This window comes from Pipra filicauda, unplaced genomic scaffold, assembly GCF_003945595.2.
Source record: "Pipra filicauda isolate LSUMZ 115617 unplaced genomic scaffold, ASM394559v2 scaffold117_size3949168_pilon, whole genome shotgun sequence".
Lineage (NCBI taxonomy): Eukaryota > Metazoa > Chordata > Aves > Passeriformes > Pipridae > Pipra > Pipra filicauda.
The window spans coordinates 3,904,342-3,918,862 of NW_024103629.1; the positions used below are offsets into that span (position 1 = coordinate 3,904,342).

Genomic DNA, 14,521 nt, shown 5'->3' on the forward strand with positions numbered 1-14,521 from the left:
TTCAGATATTTTTCCCAAAATCTTCACAGAGAAGTGCAGGTAGATAGTCTATTAGAGAAATATATATTAAGACTGTTCAGAGTAAGTAAATACATTTTTGAACCCCTCTGATGGTAGGCAGTAGTGAGTGGCTTGTTCTGCAGAACAAAAACCCAGGCATGTTTCTTACTGCTGGGGCTACTTTGCTTTGGCTGATTTGGAAGTGTAGGTTCCGCTTAGCCCTGCAGTTACAGAAAAGACCACCTTTCAACACCTTTTAGTCCCAAAAATATGGACAGGTACATGCTGTCAGCACTTGCTGGCCATGTCCCGTGTATCTCCCTGTGACTAATGGGGATATTTGCTGCCACCCAGCACTCTGGGTCCACATCACCACCCTGGATCTAGGAACCACTGCTGGCTCCTCGTTCCCTCTGGAGACAATTTGCTTTTGCAGTAGGAAAGGTAAATGGTGATGATGGTGATGATGATGATGATAGTGATGGTAACAGCCATGGTGGCGGTGCACTCCCCAGCGGTTGCTTTAGGTCTTTGCTTCACTGCTTTTGCTCACTGCTCTCTTCTGTTCTGCAGGACAAATGCTGGACACAGCAGTTCACAGTGCTACATTCTTGCGATTGCCCTGAAGTTTACAGGCCTTTCAGAAGAGGAAGAGCTTCACATAAGCTGACAGTGCTGCTGTCATCAGCTGACAGTGGAACATTATAACCATTGTAACCATATATAAACATAGCAAGGAGCAGCTTGGACCGTAAACAAGCTCTCTAGATACCTACCAGTTACTCTCAAAGAAAATAGTTTTCTTTGGATGTGTGCGCAACCTGCTGCTCTTTCAATCTATGGAGCACAGAAATTACAACATTTGCAGCAAAACATCCACCTGAGTGCATGCTGAGAAATAGAAGGCCTCTCATCCCAAGCACTGCCTGTTTCTTTTCTCCCATACAACACACACTGGTCACAAGAACCACCAAGTTTATGCCTTTAGCACCTTTCCACCAAAGTCAATGACTACAGTGTGGTGAAAAGAATGAGCGCTTCTGACTGGTCAAACCAAGAGTGTTATTTCCACCTACTGAAAGATGTCTCTATCCACCAGCAAAGTCCGACATAGATGAGCAGACACACTTGACTATCTTTAAGTTAATCAATACTTTATTTATAATTAAATTCAGGAAAAATGGAACTATATACAAGAATAACTATATACATGAAGGAAAAGGTCTTTACATGGCCTATCCCCCAAGATCCATCTGAGTCTGTCCTGAAGTGCTCATATATAAATGGAATGATACTGTTCATGAGTGAGTTCTGTCCTGCAGATTGGACACGTGTTGGCAGTCTCAAGGGCAACAGGGAGGCACTGACTGCAGAAGACATGGCCACACTGGGTTGACAAAAACAGTCGTTCACTTTGCAGAATCTGAAGGAAAGAAAACCACAGCATGTATTGGGAGGAAAGAATTCCAACTTGCTGCTCTGTTGGCAGCAGAGAAAGGAGGCTTGGAATATCTGGAATCAGTCCATTACTGCCAGAATGATGAGGGACCCAGAGAGCTGCCAGTGCCATCTTGGCAGGGGTTTCTCTCTCTGTGTACAGCACCAAGAAGTGACTTGTGGAGCTTCACAGCAAGGCTTGTGCTTCAAGGCAGCTGCCCGTAGCAGCTCACATAAGACAACTGAGTTGCACAGCTCCCCCTCTACTCCCTCCTCTCTCCAACAAAGCAGAAAGGATGACAACACATGAATCCTTACCTCTGAGTAAAAATCCATGCAAATCGGACACCTAATGGTACCCTCTGGCCATGCCCTAGAGAGAACAGAACCACAAAGAACATGCAGCCATTAATATCACTGCGCATCGAGGGTTACCGATATATAAAATGTCATATAATCATCTGACTGCACTGACTGGCCATTGTCCATTTGATTTGAAGAACCCTGCAAATCTTTAGCTCTCTGTTTGCTGCATGTAACGAGGAGTTTGGATCTCCCTGATGTGAAGGAAACAGTATCTTGGTTTTCATGAGGAGAAAGGTGCAGTCAGTCACCCTGCTCTAGGATTTGAAGTAACAGGAACCTCTAGCGCTGGGCAGTCAGTGTATGGCAGCATTAATCTCCAACAGGTCATCAATAACAGCTTTGTAACTAAAGCATGGAGCTGTCCTCTGGGAACCATTAATTGCAGAAGGAAACAGGGCCTGATGCTACAGAGTAACACTGCAGGCGGCCTTGATAAGTCCAGCCCCAGGAAGGACCCTTTGGTCAATGTTAAATGTGGCAGCACCAAGCTCTTTCAGCCTGGGCTAAACAAAGCAGGAAAGTGCACTCAGTAGCAGAGAAGCTTGAGACTCAAGGAACAAAATATTCCTTTTTTTATATTAACCAAGTGGTGGGATTTGTTCACCGACATACTTAAGCAACCAACACTTGAAGATCTACAAATCCAATGGCAAAATGCACTATGGTTTAGAAGAGTAGAAGCCCTTTAGGTGGTGTATTTAAGGCCTGACACCCAAAAGTACCATACTCAAGTTCTCTCCTACATTGCCTTTTATCAATCCAAAAGGTTCAAATATTAAAACCTGCATGGAATTTGCCCAGCTGCTGCTTCCGATCCCATGATGCCAAGCCTCATCAACACCAATTTCCATATCTGACATCACTACTAGAGCTTGGCAGGAAAAGCAAACGCAATACTTTTTGAGCTATGGCCTGTCATTAATCCCCCTTTCTTGCCATACCCCCATACTTGTCTTTAAGGTTCTATGCAAAGTTGTGCATCTGCCTTGGGCTGCCTTTTTCTCCTGAAGTGCAAATGGTATCATTTGATCATCATGCAACACAGGAGAAAGAGGGAAATAAGTAGAGTAATTGAAGGCTTCAAAGATAAGCCAGGCCATAGCAGTATAACTTCATCCTGCCCCTATTAAAAAAAAAGAAAAAAAGAAAAAGGCAAAAAATTCAGTCACATACACATCATTATCTATCGCTTCATCTTCATCATTACTACCCAGTACAGAGCTGTCTGACTGTCGCTGGCTTCTTAGTGTAACGTTTCTCCTTTGTTGTTCATATTCTGTAATTTAATTTTGATAAGTTAGATCTATTATTCTCTCTCTCCCTGAAACTATGCTTGAAATGTATCATTATAAATAGTCTGTAATGGTTCCTATTCAGCTGGGTTAAAAGCAATCTTAAACAAATTAGTTTCCTAAATATTAAGGCTGAACCCTTCCAGACATTGTGACTCTTCTGCTACAGACTGACACAAAACATTTGCTCTGTTCACTCTACAGACAGCTAAAAATATGACCTGAGAGACTCTCAGTGTCTTAAGTTCCATAGAGTTGCACTACCTGTAAATAAATTTGCCCTATAAAGGGAAGCTCCTTCCCCAATTTTTACTAACAGGGTCTGCTGCGATCCTGTGGTGAGGAAGGGCAACAATTGCTGTCTGATGGGGGAGAGAGAGGTCTGCAGTCAAGTTTCGAAGGAGCACAGCAGCTTAGCACATACATAACAAAAAAGCCTGGAAAAACAGAGTGCTTTGTTCAGAAAGTTTCATAAGGGACGGAAGAGATGCTTAAATCTAAAACTGTTCATTCTAGAGGTGCTGTGCTTCCTCATTGCTGTATGATGCTAAACCGTTGCACTCTTTTCGTCTGCATTAAACCAGACCTCACCACTCAAAGGAAGTTTCTATCCAATGTGTCTTGTTAAGGACAATCCTTGGAAATTATAAAAAGACTTGAAGCAGTGTTTCCTTAGAAATTGTAATCATTTCCCTCCTGAGTTAAGGTAACTTGAAAATGGAGTTATATTGCCCAGTTTCAAGGGAAATCAATTTTTAATGGCCTGGTCTGTAAAATCCAGAGTGTTAAGATTTTTAACTCTCAGAAACTGCAGGTAACAATGATCTCTGCTACTCCAGTGTCCATGTAACAATAATCAAGTACTAACCAATTACAATTACAGAAAGTTTCACCAAATTAAAATTTCTTCCTGCCTAAGTATTCAGCTACAACTTTTATTGCAAGGATTTTCCACTGTGTCTGATAGTGGCTTCCAAACAAAGATTGGATGCTTTCTCTAAGTCACTGGCCAGAGGCTTTAGCACTGTCCTTTGCCTTTTGCTAACAGTTTCAATCCCTGCTGCTAGAGTTTCTTGGAAAAGACAAACAAAAAATAATGATTAAATTTAAGACAATTCCATTATCAACTGTAAAACATTAACTCACCTTCAAGAAGCTTCATCAATACATATGTGAAGGGAGAGAAAAGAAAATACAATTAGATGTAGTTGTGAACTCCTGATGTTGCATGCAAACAGCAGTTCAGCAATGCAGTTACAGTGAGGAATAAATGGTTATTGCCCTCTTGTTTTGGGTAAGAATGTTCAAAACAGGAGTCAATCAGCTGCTGTGCTGAAAACAAATAAATAAGTGGGTCATCTTGGTTCTCCTTCCATTTGTGGGGTAGAAATAAAGGCAATATAGGAAGAACCTGAACACCCCCCTCCCTGCTCCCCTGCTTCAGTTCCCTAGCTGGATTTAGGCTGGAGGTGTTTGTTTCCCTCTTTCTTGCCCAAATAGGCAAATTCAGTTGTGATAGCCACAAACACTTTGTGTAAGATGAACAGCTGCTGAAGAAAGGAAACCACAACAGGGACTGGGAGGAAAGAATTCCTGTTGGCTGCTCCGTTGGCACCAAGCAAACAAGATCTGCAATCTGGAGTATCTACAATCTGTCAGTCACTGCTAGAACTATAAGGAATCCACTGCCATTGTGAAAAGGGTTTCTCCCTCTATGTACACCATAGCATCCCACATAAGACAAGAGTTGCACAGCTCTCCCTCTCCCCCCCCACAAAGCAGAAAGGATGACAACATGTGGATCCTTACCTCTGAGTCCTCATCCACCCAAAACAGAGAACTTGCAGGGCCTGCTGGCCATATGCTAGAGAGAACAGAATCAGAAAGAACAGGCAGACATTAATTTCACCAGGGTTAATCAATTGCATCCAGGGTTACTGATAAATAAAATCTCAGAAAATTAAACATCTGCTGTTCTGATTTAGCAACATCCCAGCCCAGCAAAACAATCATTTGAAGAATTTTTATGTACTGTAGTGTAGCTCAAGTCATTCTGTAAGAAACATTCAATAAGGATGTCATGAATAGAGGAGAAAAAGTTTTCTGATGTGTTTTGCTGGTTGGTTTTTTTTTTAATTAGTTCTCTTCCAGACAGGCCACTATATTTCAAGTCAGATTTTTTCATGCAGGATCAAGCAGACCTCAAAAGCTTGGGAGAAACAGGTTTCTACTGTAGAGCAGAAGTTGGACTTTAGAGAGAGACTTTCTCACATACTCATCATAATTTCCTTGTTCCTCTTCATTGTCACTCATCAGTAGCACTGCTGAATTATCTGCTGCTCTGAAAAAACGTGGGTATTGCTGGCTCTGCTGCCACTGCTGCAATGGGGTAGAAATGGAGGCAGCTTAGGAACCACCTGAACACTCTCCTCCCTGCTCCCATTTAAGTTCCCTGATTGGTTTTGTGCTGGAGACCTTTCTTTCCCTCTTTTTCCCCTAAACGGGCAAATTCAGCTGTGGTAGCCATAAATACTTTGTGTTAAATGAACAGGTGTTGAAGAAAGGAAATCACAACAGGAACTGGGAGGAAAGAATTCTACTTTGCTGTTCTGTTGGCACGAGGCAGACAGGACTTGGAGTATCTGCAATCTGTCAGTCACTGCTAGAACTGTAAGGAACACAGATTTTCCAGTGCCCCAGTGGAAAGGGTTTCTCTCTCTACCCACACCTTCAAGAAGTGACGTGGGGAGACATGGTAGTACGAGCTCTGAAGCAAGGTCTGTGCTTCCAGCCAGCTCCCCATAGCATCCCACAATAGACAACTGAGTTGCACAGCTCCCCCTCTGCCCCATTCTCCCTCCCACAAAGCAGAAAGGATGACAACATGTGGATCCTTACCTCTGAGTCCTCATCTACCCAAACCAGAGAACTAAATAGACTTGCTGGCCATGTGCTAGAGAGAACAGAACCAGAAAGAACATGCAGACATTAATTTCACTGTCCATCAAGGGTTACAGATACATAAACGGTCAGAAATTAAAACAACCCCAACTGCAATTTAGTAACATCCCTGCCCAGCAACACACTAATTCCCAGAGCTTTTATGTACGGCAAGAATTTCAGCATATAGCAAGCCATTCTGTAAGAAACAATGATGTCATGAACAGGGAAGAAACATTTCTGCAGGATTTTCTTTAATTACATCTCTTCCAGACATGCCATTATATTCCAGTTTGAAGGTTTTGCACAGAATCAAACAGAATCCAAAAGCTTGAGAATAACCTGTTTGTACTGTATATCAGAAATTAGACTTTAGACAGTCACTTTATCTGTCACATACCCATTATTGTCTCTTAGTTCCTCTTCGTCATCACTCATCAGTAGCACTGCTGAATTATCTGCTGCTCTGAGAAAACGTGGGTATTGCTGGCTCTGATACTGCAATAGGGTAGAAATGGAGGCTTAGGAACTTCCTAAGTTACTAAATGGAGGAGAATCTTAGGAACTACCAGAACACCCTTTGCTCTGTTCCCCTGTTTCAGTTCTCTAATTGGATTTAGGCTGAAAGTATTTCTTTCCTACTTTCTCCCCCAAATAGGCAAATTCAGTTGTGATAGCCACAAACACTTTGTGTAAGATGAACAGCTGCTGAAGAAAGGAAACCACAACAGGGACTGGGAGGAAAGAATTCCTGTTGGCTGCTCCGTTGGCACCAGGCAAACAAGATCTGCAATTTGGAGTATCTGCAATCTGTCAGTCACTGCTAGAACTATAAGGAATCCACAGATCTGACACTGCCATCATGGAAAGGGTTTCTCCCTCTATGTACACCACCAAGAAATTACTTGGAGGGTCATGCAAGTTGGACCATCACAGCAAGGTCTGTGCTTCCAGCCAGCACCACATAAGAGTTGCACAGCTCCCCCTCTGCCCTGTTCCCCCTCCCGCAAAGCAGAAAGGATGACAACATGTGGATCCTTACCTCTGAGTCCTCATCCACCCAAAACAGAGAACTTGCAGGGCCTGCTGGCCATATGCTAGAGAGAACAGAATCAGAAAGAACAGGCAGACATTAATTTCACCAGGGTTAATCAATTGCATCCAGGGTTACTGATAAATAAAATCTCAGAAAATTAAACATCTGCTGTTCTGATTTAGCAACATCCCAGCCCAGCAAAACAATCATTTGAAGAATTTTTATGTACTGTAGTGTAGCTCAAGTCATTCTGTAAGAAACATTCAATAAGGATGTCATGAATAGAGGAGAAAAAGCTTTCTGATGTATTTTGCTGGTTGGTTTTTTTTTAATTAGTTCTCTTCCAGATAGGCCACTATATTTCAAGTCAGATTTTTTCATGCAGGATCAAGCAGACCTCAAAAGCTTGGGAGAAACAGGTTTCTACTGTAGAGCAGAAATTGGACTTTAGAGAGAGACTTTCTCACATACTCATCGTAATCTCCTTGTTCCTCTTCATTGTCACTCATCAGTAGCACTGCTGAATTATCTGCTGCTCTGAAAAAACGTGGGTATTGCTGGCTCTGCTGCCACTGCTGCAATGGGGTAGAAATGGAGGCAGCTTAGGAACCACCTGAACACTCTCCTCCCTGCTCCCATTTAAGTTCCCTGATTGGTTTTGTGCTGGAGACCTTTCTTTCCCTCTTTTTCCCCTAAATGGGCAAATTCAGCTGTTATATCCACAAACACTTTGTGTTGGGATAACAGTTGCTGAAGAAAGGAAACCCCAAACCCAAACCTGCTTTTGGTGTAGCTGGAGCTGAGTCATGCAGATTCTGTCATAAAGTTTGAGGCCTTTTCTTTGCAAAGACTCAGGAATAGCCCTATCAGGAGATACCTTTGTGCTATGCCTGCTGCATGTTCTTTGCGTGGCAGCAGTGGCATCCCAAAACTGAAGAAATAAACTACACTGTGGGCCGGATCAAAGACTATTCTTTCAAATTGCAAGAAAATTGAAAAGAAAAAGAAGTGACTTTTTTAAAGACTTCATGGAGTAATAAACAGGACTAGTTCGTACCCCAGTCAGCTGCACGTGCACTTGGCACCTCAGTGACAGGAGTACCTTAAACTGATGTTGCAGCTAAACGCTTCTTATTTGGGAAGTCAGAGACTTCTTGTCCTCTCCTTTGCTTTTTCTTTAAATCAGTGGAGCAACAAGCTCTTTTAGATTACTCTTCAACTCAAGTCAAAGTGATGCTCAGAGAGATACCCAGTTAGATGCCAGAAGACAGGCCCAGGAGCACAATAAAAAACTAATTTCAGTGCAAGATGGAGAGAAGTGTGCCATTCACTGCTTACCACAACTGAATTATCATTAGTTAGGTCACTGACTTCAGGCTCAGAAGATCTATCTGTGAGATCTATGACTTCTTCAACAGCTGAAAAACGGAACATTACAATCAAGATCAGAGACTGCAGCACAATGAAATGAGTTGCCACTGTGGAACAGGCTGAGGTTGGATTCAACTTTTCCCTGGGTCTTTTCTCTTCAGGAATGTGTCCAACATTTCATTCAAAGCTTTGCCCTCAAGAGTCCACAGAGAGCACCATCAGCTCTGTTTCCTGCAAGGGGCAGTGCAAGAGAAACATCAGCTGAGCTCCTCACACAGTTCTGTTGGATGACAACAGCTCACAGGAGGTACACACCAAAAGATGATTCATCTAACATAGGGTAATGTTTAGCATACAGAAAAAAAGACCCACACCAAAACTGTAATCATGGAGGGTACCCTAATTTTACATGCTGTACATGTTCCCTTCAGGGATGGGGCACAGCTAATGACACTTTTTCTTATCTTCTTCCAACTTGGGAGATCCCAGATTCACTTTGCCACCCTCTGTAGTGGCAGCTGCAGTACCTCAGAGTAGACATTCAGACTTTGAGCAGCACTTGAGGACCTTTGCTACACAGCTCATCTCCCACTAGTGGTGAATGTATTACAGCTCAGTAACAAACCAAAACAGTTGTCAGAAGGCTTGTTGTTCAGAGATGTCATACTAAGCCCTTCCTAAAATCCAAATTTCCCTTCTTTCCCAGTAAAAGGCCTAGAAATGGGCAAAAGCTCACATTCAACTGGACCCCAACCCTTCAGAAACAGTTTTTGTTCTCACAAAGCTCAGAAAAAAGCGTACCACTTTCTCTGGGGTCTATTGGCTCTGTTTCTGAGGCTCCACCTGTGTTAGAAGCCACCAGCCTTCTTCGTTTCCGAGCTTGTCTGGAATCAACTGGTTCCCCACAGCGCTTCGGCTGCCTCTGAGAGAGAACAAAGCCTTAGCATTTTCTTTGGGAGTAATATTAACATGGCCCTCATTTTTGCAACAACAGTGAAAGTACATGAGGATACAGAAAACGCTCCCACAAGGGTTGGAATATGCATCAAAATGGTGCTGTGGGCCATTCCAACCAGAGCACGTGACATCAAGGAAAGGACATTCCCCCGATCTCTTACCAGTTGCCTCAAAAAGAAAAAACCTGTCCTGATGGCTTGCAAATGAGGAGAGTAGTTCACAATTATATCAGACTGTTGCTCACACTGTAAGCATTCCTGAACTATTACAAGCACCCAGAGAGATTCAAAATCTTCTATATCCCAGAACATGAAGTTACATGAAGTTTTAATAGGCTTCTGTTCCCATGCATTTGCTACAAACTCTTGAAATCCCTTCTAGAACACCCTGGAAAACATGTTTCAAGAATCAGATTTGCATTGAGCAGTGAAATACTTACTGTGCTCATGGCGTTTCGTGATCTAAAACCACTGGAAAAGCAAGCAGACAAACACTGAAAAAAAGAATGTCAGGGAAGCTACAGCAATCAATCCCTTGGGTTCCTTTAGGTAGCACACTGCTAAAAAGCTCTGATTTCTCAGGGTCAGAGAATGATGTTCTTCCAAACCTACCAGAAAAGCAGAGAGATTATCTTTCTAGAATGCCTGTTCTTTGAGACACTCCCCTGCTCCAAGATTCCCATTCCCAAGTCACCAGGTTCTGCCCAAGGCTAGAGGGGAAGTCCATGAGTTTGGTACTTGATCCCACCTGCAGCTGGACCTGAAGCCCAGAATAGTCCTTCAGCCTCAGAAATCTCTTCAAAAATCATCTGCTCTCACCTGTACACTCAGTCCAGAGTTTTTCTCACAAACGTCAGCAAATCGCCTTCTGATCCCACCTAGGATGGAGAAGACAGATGCTCTGCATCTGATGCCCAGCAGAGAATCCATCAACTGACTTAACAGACTCCTGGTAACCGGAGTCCTCGAAGCAGGACTGTCCATGTCAACCGCTTGGTAACATTCCATGCCCAGGTAGCAGGAGTGCACTTTGCACCCTCATAGAGTTCCAGAATGCCTTGCCTTGGAAGGCACCTTGAAGATCACCCAGTTCCAACCCCCTGCCATGGGCAGGGATGCCACCGGCTGGATCAGGGTGCTCAGGGCCCTGTCCACCTTGGCCTGGAATGGGGCCTTCCAAGGATGGGACATCCACAGCTTCTCTGGGCAGCCTGTTCCAGGGTATCACCACCCTCACAGTTCTTCCTAACATCCGATCAAAATCTCCCGTCTTCCAGTTGAAACCCATTCCCCCTTCTCCTATGACTCTCTGACTCCTTTAGACACTGGAAGGCTGCAGTGAGGCCTCCCCAGAGCCTGCTCCTCTCCAGGCTGGACAGCCCCGGCTCTCCCAGCCTGGCTGCAGAGGAGAGCTGCTCCAGCCCTCTGAGCATCTCTGTGGCCTCCTCCAGCCCTGCTCTAACAGGCACATCCTGCCTGGATGCAGCACTCCAGATGGGGCCTTCCGAGGGCAGCTCAGGAGACATTCACCTCCCTCCACCTTCAGCCTGAGTAACACTGTAGCCTTTCCATGGCTAAAGAAACCCCACCAAATGCCCTGCAAAAAAAAAGAAACTTAAACCCTTCCTTAGCCTTCGTCCTCCATGTTTATTCTTCTGTTGCTGAAAACTCTTATGAGACTGTTTTAACTTTAACCCTAGTAAATAGCAATTAAAATTAAATCAAAAGATTTTTTTTCAAACTGCTGAAAATCTAACAATTTAGATCCTTATTTAAAGTCTTTGAAGTCTTGATGTTTTCAGGTGTTCAACTATTCCTCTGCCAGCATTTCACAATAGGGCTGGGAGGAGGTTTGCTCTGCTCCTGGGGACATCATCTTCCTCCCAAGCTCCTGCTCTGCTTTGAAAAAAAGTCAAATTAAAATTCCGTTTGCCTTCTAGCCAGTCTGCCACTGGACCTGCATTCAGAGGGATCAGCTGAGGCAGCAGGCCTCTCTCAGCCCTGCTGGATACAGGGATGCTCCTCAGCCTCTGGTCCCATGGGTGTTCTCAGGTGTGGGGAGGATGGTGGAAAGTCATCCAATGCTGTGGATAGCATAAGGATATTTTTAGCTCATGCTCTACATGAGGAGGATCATTTCTTACAAAAATTTCTCTGTTATTACAACTGTTGCTTTTAGGTAATTGGCAAAGTGCTGATTGTTTAAGGATGGGTGAGGATGACCTTCCATTTTTCTCCATCCTGTGTCTGGGAAGTGACACATAGGCTTGTTTCTGTCACCGTATTTGCATCCTTCATTTCTCATATTCAGTGCCTGGAAACTGACACGAGGTACGTAATTATTCATCTATAAAATATACATTTGGAATTGCTCTAGCACTCTAGTATTTTTTTTATCAAGCATTAAATCTCCTTTATGATTTCTTTTATCTAGACCTCTGCCCTTTGGGCCCAACATTTTTGGAAAGCAAAAACGTTTAAGTTGAGATGAAGCACAAGTGGATATGACACATCCCACATGTTAAAACAACGAGCCTGTCCACTCATGCTCCAGGCACAGCTGAGGTTGGCTGAGTGGACTCGGCACCACTTGTGTTTCAGGGAAGGACTGGATGGCTTTTAGCAGGAATGTATCTTCGGGGTAAGGGAAGAGGGAACACTGAGGAAAAGGAGGGGCACCTTTTAATAAGTCAAACATTTGAAGGCTACTGGGCTTGATCTCCCTCATCGCTGCTAGACAATCGCAGCAGGAGGCTGGTAGGCCTTTACTGTGAGGCCCAACATTTTTTAATTAAACCTGCTATTGAAAGTATTCATCACTCAATGGTGGGACAGAGAGAAACTTTCATCCCTTCTCTGCACATCCTAGGGAAGCTGTAAAGGTCACATACCTGTTTTATCTCGTCCCATGCGGGCCAGCTTTGAAGCAAGGTGTAAGACCACTGAAACAACCCCTGCCTTTCCATTTTGGGAAGGAAGAAGTTTACATCTTTCAACTTTCAAAAATAAAATGTTAATTATGGCAAACAGCCTAAACTAAGCCCACATTCAGCTGGCTTGGTGTATTAATCACCTGGCGGTACAGCATCAGCATTTTCACATGATTGGCTACAGTTTGTCAGGAATGTTTAGAAGGAAAAGTCACCTCAGGAAGTGAGAAACCCACAGTTCCCTGGATACGGGTTGTCAGCTCTGTACTCCCCCAGATCAGGGCTACCCTGGGTGCCAGAGCAAGGACCATAAAGTAATTTAAGAAGAGTGGCTGTAGTATAGGATGTCATATACCAAAGTAACCTGCTGCATGGCAATCACAAGAAAATCTACAATGACATGAGAAAACCAACTTGTCACCCCAGTTGGGTCGGTGCTGCCTCTCTCTCTGACTGACTGTCTTTAATAACCATAGTGGTTTTGAGCAGTGGGTAGACAAACAACTGCACTCCACAAGGCAGCAGAGGTCCAGTAACCAGACCAGTCCTTCAGCCCCATCACCATGGCCATGGTTGCCCACAGGGCTCCTACCAACAGGCAAGTTGGTTTCTCTACCATAGGGACCCATCCAAGTGAAAGAGGTTCTGCGTTGTCCTCATGGGCCACCAAGGATGTGTGACTGGTTATTGATGGGGGGGGCGAGACACCCGGCTCTCCACACGGCTCAGCACAGGAACAGGGTTGCACTCCCCAGAGCAACCCTGCAGACCAGTCCCTCTAAATCCACTATAGGGATGCAGGGAAATAGGCAAGAATTACCAAAAAAAGCCCCAGAAAGATGTTAATGTTGACAAATAATAATTTGTACTAGTCTCACTGAGGATTGCATTTCACTTCATGTGTCAAAATGTGCCTTTGCTTGACTCTAGCAATGGCTATGACTTCAGAATATGTTTCCCAAAATCTTCACAGGGGAGTGCAAGTCTATTAGAGAAATACCTATTAAGACTGTTCAAAGTAAGTAAATACGTTCTTTAACTCCTCTGATGGTAGGCATTAGTGGGTGGCTTGTTCTGCAGAACAAACATGTCTCTGATTTCCTTCTCCCAGTTTTTCTAATTCTCCACAGATGTTTGAAATTCTTCTGTAGAGTCTACATGGGCTGGAAAGCTGAGCAAGATTTATACCTTGCTTTGAATCTGAGACAACATCTATGAGTGTGCTTGTAGGAAAATGTGCATATAAGGCTCTTCAGGCAGTAACTGAATGGATAATGTTTTTCCATATAGCTTCTGTTGCTTTTTCATACTCAAGACCTAACACTTGGAAAACTCATCTTTGTAAACTGCTTTCTGTGAAGGTAGGTATCATATAGTGCTTTATATAATGTTAGGCAAAAATTACCTTTAAGGATTGGGTCACTATGGTAACCGTTCTTATCTCAGAATCAAATAGCCACTATAGTTGTAATTAAACAATATATGATTTCTATGAAGAATAATTCTGAATTATAATCCATTTTCTGTCACATGCTGGAGTTATTTTTATTGCCCTCAAAGGCATCAGGATTTGTTATAATTCAGCAATGCAAAACTTTATAGAGACTATAACCTACGTTGAATCTACTACCAGAAATTGCAGTCAATGACTTTTGACTTCAGTCTCTTAAATAGTTCAACAGACTCCAGCAAAACATCAGTAACATTTTTTGTGGAAAGCAGAAGATAAACAAGGTCTTCTGAAACTTGCATTTTGTCACAGCTAGACATGTATCCTGAGCCCAGTGGTGCACAGAGAGGGGCCCAGGTTTGCTGCTGTATGCAGGTGGGTGGGCCACAAATTCATATTTTCCTTTGGCTTAAGCAGAAGCTTTATTTAAAAACAAAAAAAAAAAAAAAAAAAAAAAAAAGAAGAAAAAATGAAGAAATAAAAAAAAAAAAAGGAAGAAGAAGAAGTACGTTCCTTGGGTACTTTTGCCTATCACTTCTGTTCCCAGGACCAAGGTCATTCATGGAAACTTTGGCAGACTGCTGAGATATTGTCAACATTCATAGGTAAATCACTGTGACTGCCTTTAAAAACTATAACATGAGTAACAGGAGTATAATGCTCCACATGGCCTCAATCAAGCCACTGGCAAAGCTGATTTTCAGATCAAGGGGAGTAAACCCACCCTTGTGATTAGGTGAGCT

General features: G+C 43.3%; 2 protein-coding genes across 2 annotated transcripts in view; one reads left to right on the forward strand and one right to left on the reverse strand.

The window, feature by feature from the left end:
* EMCN (endomucin) overlaps nt 1-2,894 on the forward strand; it is a 62,723-nt gene extending 59,829 nt beyond the window's left edge. The window contains exon 13 of the mRNA XM_039385543.1: nt 574-2,894. The gene's annotated coding sequence lies outside the window, so the exon portion shown is untranslated. The remainder of the gene's footprint in view (nt 1-573) is intronic.
* Nucleotides 1,148-10,382, reverse strand: LOC113986283. Its single transcript, XM_039385581.1, has 14 exons — nt 10,218-10,382; nt 9,839-9,892; nt 9,244-9,364; nt 8,410-8,489; nt 7,543-7,646; nt 7,078-7,132; nt 6,436-6,533; nt 5,994-6,048; nt 5,371-5,474; nt 4,905-4,959; nt 4,242-4,251; nt 2,977-3,079; nt 1,756-1,810; nt 1,148-1,423 (listed from the first exon to the last, which is right to left on the reverse strand). Exons 1-14 carry the CDS (start codon nt 10,380-10,382, stop codon nt 1,274-1,276), a joined length of 1,209 nt encoding a protein of 402 aa, XP_039241515.1. The 3' UTR covers nt 1,148-1,273.
* Nucleotides 10,383-14,521: the final 4,139 nt, after the last annotated feature.